General features: G+C 40.4%; 1 protein-coding gene across 1 annotated transcript; it reads right to left on the bottom strand.

Moving 5' to 3' along the window:
• Window positions 1-919: 919 nt before the first annotated feature.
• SLC30A1 (solute carrier family 30 member 1) lies at window positions 920-8,582 on the bottom strand. The gene is made up of 2 exons (XM_019738094.2): window positions 7,379-8,582; window positions 920-5,791 (listed from the first exon to the last, which is right to left on the bottom strand). Exons 1-2 carry the CDS (start codon window positions 7,998-8,000, stop codon window positions 4,893-4,895), a joined length of 1,521 nt encoding a protein of 506 aa, XP_019593653.2. The 5' UTR covers window positions 8,001-8,582; the 3' UTR covers window positions 920-4,892.
• Window positions 8,583-8,732: the final 150 nt, after the last annotated feature.

The following is an 8,732-nucleotide window of genomic DNA, read 5'->3' as shown; positions in this document are numbered from 1 at the left end:
TTATCTGTGCATGTCTGATTTCAGAAATGTTCAAGTATGAAAACAATGTGTGTGGAATCAATAGAAATGTGGTATATGTAGAGTGAGTGTGTTATTTGGGAACTGCTCATGCTCTTAGCATTGAATACCTAGTAAACTGATTTGTCCTGTCTCACTTTGTCTACTTCCATTCCAAATCTAGCCTGTACAACGCCTTTTCCACTCAAATACTATTGATGGCTTCCTCCATTCCAATAAAACCAAATTCAAACCAGCTGACATGGCACTTTTAACAAAACCTCCTACATCTGGACCCTCAACCCTCTATACTATTCCATGTCCCTGTGCCTCACACCCACTTCCCCTCCTTTCAATTTTAACCTACTTGAATCCTTTCCAAAGATTTCTATCCCTTTGGAATATCTATTTATCAATTCTACTAATTGTCTACTGACATTTATTACCAATTGATTTTTCAACTGTTTCTCTCCCAGTCAGAAGTACAAGTTCTTTACAGAAATTCTTTATGAGACTACATTTATGATAGTCCTGAACTCATATAAACAAAGTAATGTACTAATATACTCTTGGGTTAATAGTTCTGGATTATATAATTACAAAATACTTAATAATCCTTATTAGTAACTATGCTTACAAATAAATAGCAAGTCTCAAAGAAGTAGGTTAACCTATAGCTACATAATTTATTGAGTATTTCATGTTGGTGAGCTTTTACACTATTATTACCCTTTCAATTTCTCTTGCAATTTTTGCCCACATTTGTTTTCCTCTACCTCACTGTCCTGTAACCAGGACATTCTGCACATGCACACAAGTAACACTTATGTTAAGCTGCAATTTCCCTTTCAATACTTGAAGTCCAACTCTCTTTTATATAACCCAGACTAGCATAGAAGGGGAGGCCATATGCACAAAATGATGCAGTAGATATTTAAAAATTAGTTTATTTTTCTACTTAACTTTTAATAAATGAGAAGAAACACAGTAGTCTGTCTCATAAAGAACATTTATAATACATAACAATCCATAAAGCCTCATGGTGAGGTAGGAACAGCTTTGGAAAACAATGCACAGTCATAAAACATACCAAATGTTAGGTAAAATTTGCAGCACTAAAGACATTTTATGTGCATCTGCATTTAATGAAATGATAGTTGCATTTAACTGTGCCACATCTGGCCCAAAGGACAGGCTATGGGAGACACAAAACAACACAACATGGAAATTTCATAAAGAATCACAGAATACACTGATATACTTCATTGTGCTGTTTCAAGGCAGAACCATAACATGGCAATTTGTGTGTTTTTATATATAAACCACATATTAATTGTATGTTACATTCCCTTCAGCATCTTTTTGCCAAAGACACTGGACCATAACATTTTTGGTTTAAAAGTTTAAATTTGAATGACATACAAAAAGCTCTTGTGCCAGTGAAAATGACTGCTAAATATTCCAGAGCTTGTTAGTAAAACAAAATAGCATTGCCTGCCACTTAGTATAGGTAGAGCTACATCAAAATAGTGCCATTACAATTTCCATTTCAGATGGTCAAACACTGTATTTGACAGTTTCAATTTAAAAAACAAGCAAAAAAAACCCCTCCACCTTCCCAAGAGTTTTAACACTGTTTTATGACTTAACTGAAACTCTATTAAAATAAATATTTCTATATTGTAGAATTATTCTCCATATTTATATATGAGAACATCTTAAGACAGCAGGTAGATGACATTTATATCATTCAAATATCTGCTTATAAACAGTAAAAATCTTCAACTCAATACCAGTTAGCCTACTAAATACTTCACATTAGATTCCATGGGTCTTTTCCCTCAAAACTTCCAAAAGTTCAAATTTAACTGAGGTTACTAAAGAAGACACAAACGGGTCAACATAATCTTCTACCTATTGTGATTTTCCAAAGGTGCTCTTGATGGAAGATTTTCCTATTCAAATTACATACCTTAGTTCGTCAAACATTGTTTTCTAAGATAGTAAAATACATACAGCAAAGTTTTTGTGAGTTTTTTTGACCTTTTTTGTAAGTTCTAGTCCACACTTTTACAATGCAGATGCCTTTAAAAAAAAAAATTTAACCAATCACATAAGCTAAAAGGTGACAATGGAGGATTAAATCTCTCTCATCACTAAGGCTGCATTTGGCTTGGAAAAATTTCTGGGTTGGTTTTAATTCAGACACATGCAGCATCTTCTTCTCACTAAACGGAGATAACAGACAAATTGCTAAACGTATATTCTAAATACACTGATCTTGCTCAAATATAAAAGAGCCAGCAGGAGAGATGCACCTCCTGAAACTGATGCAGTGTTATAAAACAGCATATTTAAATATTGGGTTTAAGTCTCCTAATAATTCAGGGTATTTCCCTCATTTTCTTTCCGGAAGGAATAAGCTATTTTAGAAAAGACACTTAAGTCCCACAATATTTAAATACAAAAGCATTTTTAAAAAAGATAATGCTAATATAGCTAAAAATGGGTTAGAAAGTGCATTGTAAAGAAATAAATAATTCTCTGCTAAAACTCAAAAGGTGAGTCAGTGCCCACTGATTTTGCTATTATGACAAAGTCCTTTGAAAAAAGAGACTCCTATTGTATCACTTTGTTACATATAAGCTACTTAAAATTATGAAAAGTGAACTAACTGAAATCTAAAGGCTGTTACCTTCAAAGCACTTCTGGGGGGGGAAAAAAAAAAGCCCTTGCCCCATGCTTATACACCAGTTAAAAAATCCTCATTCAGTTGATTTCTTATACATTATACAACCTTTAAGAAATAGACCCAACAGAGTATTGGTAAAGAAAACCCCACTGAATATAGTATTTTATCAGTTTTCCTATTGTATCATTACTGAAATGTTTCTATAACAAACTGTATTGAGATCTTAATATTTTGTAGTTTAAAGTATTAAATCAGGAATGTACACGATACAGTACAATTTGAAGCTTTCTCTCTTATTCACCCATATGAGATTTCCCAATTTCATTTTTAAAAAAACATTTCTGCAAAATCCAAAGTAACTATCAGTTTAGGAATTGAATTACACAATATCAGATAAGAGTATTAAAAGATCAAGATGTATTGCAAATTGGCAGGTTATGGTTTTGGCCCATTATAGTAAATGTGAACTTACAAACTATGTTCCTAAAATTACCTCATTCTCATTGGAAAAATCAGCTGCTCTTAAGTAGGCCCATTGCCAGCAATAGGCTTATACTAGAAAAGAAACACACCACCTACCAGATCATCCCTTTAAAAAGTTAACTGTCAAAGGCCAGCGCTTTCATCTTAAGACCCATTAAACAATGAATTATTTCAAACCCCAAAAGGTAGCCATCCCAAAAGTAGTCAGCTATAAAAGTCACTGAAGTAGTCAGGATACCTTATGTCTAAAAAAATAGAGCTATACATGATAACTGATATTAATATTCATCCTTTTGAGGACAAAAATCTATAGTTTCTTCACAAAGCATAACCTCTATCAAGAAAAATATAACTTAAATACCCTTAAATAACATTTGTGCATGGATTTGAAATCCATAGCAACAATAAAATAGCCAAGAACAATTTCCTGTGAAGCTATTGTGGCCTCTTAAAAAATAAGCCACTGTTGGAAGATCTGAGCAATGTCAAGACAGGATGACTTACAGAATCTGAATTACTAACTTTCCCTTAACTAATATTGCTTTGTAAGAATCTAATATCCAAACTGCATTAACCTTCAGATTTCTTTCTTCTCCCACATCAGTGGCTCTTGGCAAAACACAAGCATTGCTGGTTGTTGGAAAAGCTGCATTTGAATCCATTCAGAATTGGTCACTAGGAAATTACATTCACTCTGAAGTTTTTTAAAATACCCAAAATTTAAGAGATTCCATTATTTATAAGCTTGCATTTAACATGTAATTATTAGATTGAGTTCACTGTCCTTAAAAATATTTCCTGTATATATTTGGTGAGTAAACTTTCAGCTCAGTGTTTCTGATGCCAATCTTTCAAAGAAAGTAATGCTGGTGAACATGTCTGTATTTTAGACCAACTTTGGTAAGAGAAAATTTCTCAGAATAATTTTAAAATGTAGTCTGAATATTAACTTACAATAATCTAAATATTTAATTTGGTAAACTTTCTTCTGTGCTCTTACTCCCCATATGCCCTATTAGGTGTAAACTATAGTTCAATTTGTTAATTATTTCACTGTTTATTAGAATACTCCTCAGCAATATAGAATACAGGATAGTAACTGATCATTAGTATTAATAGAGCCTATGTGAAGAAAAAAAGGAACTTTTCCCAATATCTAGGAGTCACTCTTAAAATATGCTGCCATTATGCCATGTAATGATCTCAAAAGGCAAGTATATATTTCCTAAAATGTCAAAGGAAATAAAGTTGTGAATTTTAAAGTTCTAGCAGTTAATTCTGATTTAAAAAAAAAAATTAAAAAAAAAAAAAAATATATATATATATATATAAATAACACTGGGGGAAAAGAAAAGCAGAGAAATTCCAGTAACAATTTTAATTTATTTATCCCCCTAATTAATTTTTCACCATGGAAAAACTGGAAATCAAATGTCATTATGTTGTATAAGGTTTATACTTACTTTAAACAAAAATGTAACATAGTGTTAAAACTGGCTTCCCAAAATTGTACAGCGTAGCTGTACTCTGCACTAAGAATTACAAACTCGTAATATAGAACTCTGTTAAGCAGTCCCATTATGTTCTTACAAAAATAGAATTAAACTGTGTGACCAGACAAGGACTTCAATTACACTACTTGGCAAACTTAGAATTTCAATGGAGTCTTTTTCCTCTTGCAGTTTAAAGCGAAAGTCAAATATCACACCTTTTTCAAGACTCACAAAGATGATTCAGGTTGTTTGTTTGGCGTGTTTTTAAACTCGAGCACAACAGCAGGGACGTTTTCCGCTTTAGTCCGCCTGGGCTTCTCTAGATTCTCACTAAGTTCTAAACAAGAAATGCTAACTGTCGGGGCCTTTTCTGCATCCTTTCCAGAAAGGGCTTGTGGCCGTGTCCCACAGCATTGCTTCAAAGCACACTGAGTTCTGCAGGCAAGTTCGCACGGAACTACACTTGATTTAGAGCCTACACTAGCAAATTCAGGCTGAATGGTGGTAGCGTGAATTCCGTGATCATGAAAAACGTCTTTAATGATTTTAGCCACCTCCATGTATGATGTTGGGTCTTCACATTTTATGTGAGCAGTGGCAATGATTCTGCTTCCAGCAAGTTGCCAAACATGTAATTCATGAACTTCCTTAACTCCTTCAACATTTCGAAGTTCTTTTACCAAATGTCTGATATCAATTTGTTTAGGAACAGTTTGTAGAAGAATAAGAGCAGATTCCTTAAGTAATGGATAAGTTGTGTAAAGAAGTATACAAACCATTACAATACAAAGAGTGGGATCTAAATATAGTACCCAGCAAGGACCAGCTTCATAAACTGTTGCATGAGTACTATTCATCATTTCTACAAGTGCTCTGCAGGGGTCAGGGGTACATGGGTTCACACAGAACTCCCCTTCAGGACAACCTCTCCAAGAAAAGTAAAAGACCACGGCATTTACTACTACAATCACTGAACCCAAAGCATCGCCAAAGACATGCAGAAAAACTCCACGCATGTTAAGTTGTCCAGCCTTATCATCATCTTCTAATTCCATTTGGTCATTTTCTCTGATAAGATTCCCATTTAATTGTACATCCGTTACATCATTTCTGGACTTCTCTGGATCTGCAAAGAAATACAAATTCTGAATCAAATACACGTAAAGTGTTTATATAAACATCCTTGTCTCATTCCATTTAAATAAGGAGGTGAAAAATTTTTCATAAACCATAATTTTAAAATGTGCTCAGGGCAATTTAATACAAATTGACATACTGGGAACAAGCCAGGACAAAATGGCCAGGGCTAAATAAAGTCATTAAGATGATATTGTTTCTCCATTCTCCTAACTACCCTCCAATCTCCCTCACTCTAAAAAAAAAAGCTCATCTTTGCTGTGGGGTGGGGGTCCTGGGAACATTTTGTTATACTTTTTGGCCAAAAAGAAAAAATACTACCGAATGCTATCCCCCCAAATTAAATGCAACTATGGAGATGTCTATTACAAAGGCCTGATTTGACACAAAGCTCTAGTCAGTCTTTGTCATTTAGGTGTCAAATTTAACTTTTAAACTTTTATTAGTCTGTTGGTGGAGGTGGGTTTAGAAACTGACAAGAGCCTTCAAGACAAGTTGGAAATAAATGATCACCATCTACCTTACTACTCTTAAACCAAATGTATTAATCTGTTAAAGGAGATATATACATCGGAGCAGCTTAATTTTCTTGGAATAACACCCTGCAGAGTAGGAATGAGAAGAAATTCACTCATCTATTAAACCTTTTTCAATATACAACTTGAATTTCATTACCATAATATCCTGAATCTCGAAAAAAAGGAAAACTGTGTAGTATCATACAAGTAGGTAAATAAATATAAATGGAAAAAAAATGGAAAGAGATACACCAAACTGCTAAGGTCATGGAGCTTGGGTAGTACAGTATTGGTTGATTCCTTTTTGTCTCCTTTCTTCCAACATTTATTTCCACATTTCTTTCAAGAGCACTTAATAATTAGAATGAACAGCACTCATTAAAAATATAAGATGAATAAATTACCATCACTCTTATTTTAACATGCCTAGACAAGTCTTAATTGTAGGATTTTCAGGATTAGGTTTAGATTTTAGACAATTAACTGAAACATACATTGCCGTTCATAAAAGAAACCTTTAACCCGGGTTTTGAGTTCAGGAAAGTAATGCCTACAGGTAGCTCTGCACACAATATTGAGAAACTTGTTTAAAGGGCATAAGAACTACTTGCGTTTCAAACAGCCAACAGCAAAAGACGAATTGGGGATTCTCTCCATTTCCCAATAGGGCCAAGAAATTGAATTAGGAAGCATTTTTGATCCTGTAAAAACTCAACAGTCTCTTGGAAAGGTAGCCCGTAAAGACGGCCAAGTGCGGCTGCGGACTGCAGCGGGCTGACAGTCACCTTCCGACCCTACTCCGCTCTCAGAGGCACAGTCCCCACCTACACCCCCAGATGCGCTCCCTACCCCCTGGAACGCAACACTCGGGCTGAAAGGGGTCCTATTTGCACGCCTTCCCCGGCGGGAGGGGGCGGGACCTGGAGGGAGCGGGAAGGCGGCGGCACAACGCAAGCTCACTTGGGCACCAGGGGGCGTGCAGGCCATCCCGCCGGGGCCCGGCTAGGGTCTGGGCTCCCCAAACCAAACCACCTGCGGCGGCGAGTTTCTCCTTTTACCTGTCCCGTCCCTTTTCAGCCCGTTGGAGTTGCTACTATTGGTCACCAGCGTATTGGTCTCCTCCTGGTCAGGTCTCTGCTCGCCTGGGCTCACGCTGCTGTCGCTGTCCCCGGAGCGGCTGCTCTTGCTGCGGACCCCCTTAGGGAAACCGTGGCTGTGGCCGTGACCCCCGTGCGAGTGGCCGTGGCCGGAGTCGTTGCCGAAGCCACTGTGATGGTGGAAGAGGCAGAGCCCCAGCACGTTGACCACCAGCCCAGCCACGCCGACCCCAAGGACCACCAGCGGCTGCTGCATCTCATGCGGTTCGATGAAGCGCTCGATGGCCTCCAGCAGGATAGCGAAACAGAGGCCGGTCAGGAAGATGGCGTTCACCAGAGCCCCCATCACTTCGGCCCGGATCCAGCCGAACGTATTCTTCTGGGTGGCGTGGGTCCGCCGGGCGAAGCGCTCGGCCACCAGCGCCACCACCAGCGCCAACACGTCCGACAGCATGTGGAAGGAATCGGAGAGCATCGCCAGCGACGAGGTCACCCGACTCACCACCACCTCCAGCACCATGAACATGAAGGTCAGCATCAGCATGCATAGCAGCCGGCCCCGGTTCCGACCCCAGCACCCCATGGCTGCGGCTCAAGGGCCCGCCGAACGCGGCCCGGACACTGGGGAGACGGTGGCGGCGAGGCGCCGAGGGTCTGTCTGAGACCCCGCGACGGAGGAGGGAGGGTGGCGCGGGGCTCTCAGTGGGCCGCTCGGAACACTGCTGAGGGGCCTTTGGGACACCAGTGAGGGGCCTCCGGGGCCGTTCGGGGCGAGCCCCGGGTCAAGCCGCCGAGCCCCCGCGCCTGTGGGCGTCCCCGGCGAGCCAGCGGCAAGCACCTCCTCAGGCGTCCGTCCTCTGAGCCGGCGCGGAGGCCCGGCTCAGCCCCAGCAGCCCCCACACCCGCAGCCCCGCGACAGAGGCGGCGGCGGCGGGGAGCTGGGATTCCCGGAGCCCAAGCACCAAGAGCCAGAGCAGGAGCAGGCGGGCGGCGGGGAGCTGCGCGCTGCGAAGGCTCCAAGCATCTGCGGTCTCTCCGCGCAGGTCTCCCCTCCACTGGTCACCTCCGCTGTGGCTCGGGCCGAGGAACCGAAGCCAGGGGAGCTAAAAAGGCGGCGACCACGGCAGCTGCACTCGGCCCGGTCTCCGGCGCCTTCTTCGCCCCCCCGCTTTTGCAGACGGTTTACAAAAAAACTTTGCTTTGCACTCGGAACCCCCGTTTTCACACGGACCCAGGCGTGACAAGGCCTCGACGCCCCGCCCAACAGGCCCGGCATGCGTCCCGATTGGCCAGGACCTCCTCACGACAGCTGCCG

This window comes from Rhinolophus sinicus, linkage group LG17, assembly GCF_036562045.2.
Source record: "Rhinolophus sinicus isolate RSC01 linkage group LG17, ASM3656204v1, whole genome shotgun sequence".
Lineage (NCBI taxonomy): Eukaryota > Metazoa > Chordata > Mammalia > Chiroptera > Rhinolophidae > Rhinolophus > Rhinolophus sinicus.
The sequence above is the reverse complement of the archived record's forward strand: the minus strand, read 5'-3'. Positions and strand labels throughout refer to the sequence as shown.

What these genes read in the sequence shown, in the direction of transcription:
- SLC30A1 (XM_019738094.2), bottom strand. Translation starts at nt 8,000, where the DNA reads ATGGGGTGCTGGGGTCGGAACCGGGGCCGGCTGCTATGCATGCTGATG. An exon ending in GCTGAAAAGGGACGGGACAG is followed by an intron (nt 5,792 to 7,378) that starts GTAAAAGGAGAA and finishes ATTTCTTTGCAG; the next exon opens with ATCCAGAGAAGTCCAGAAAT.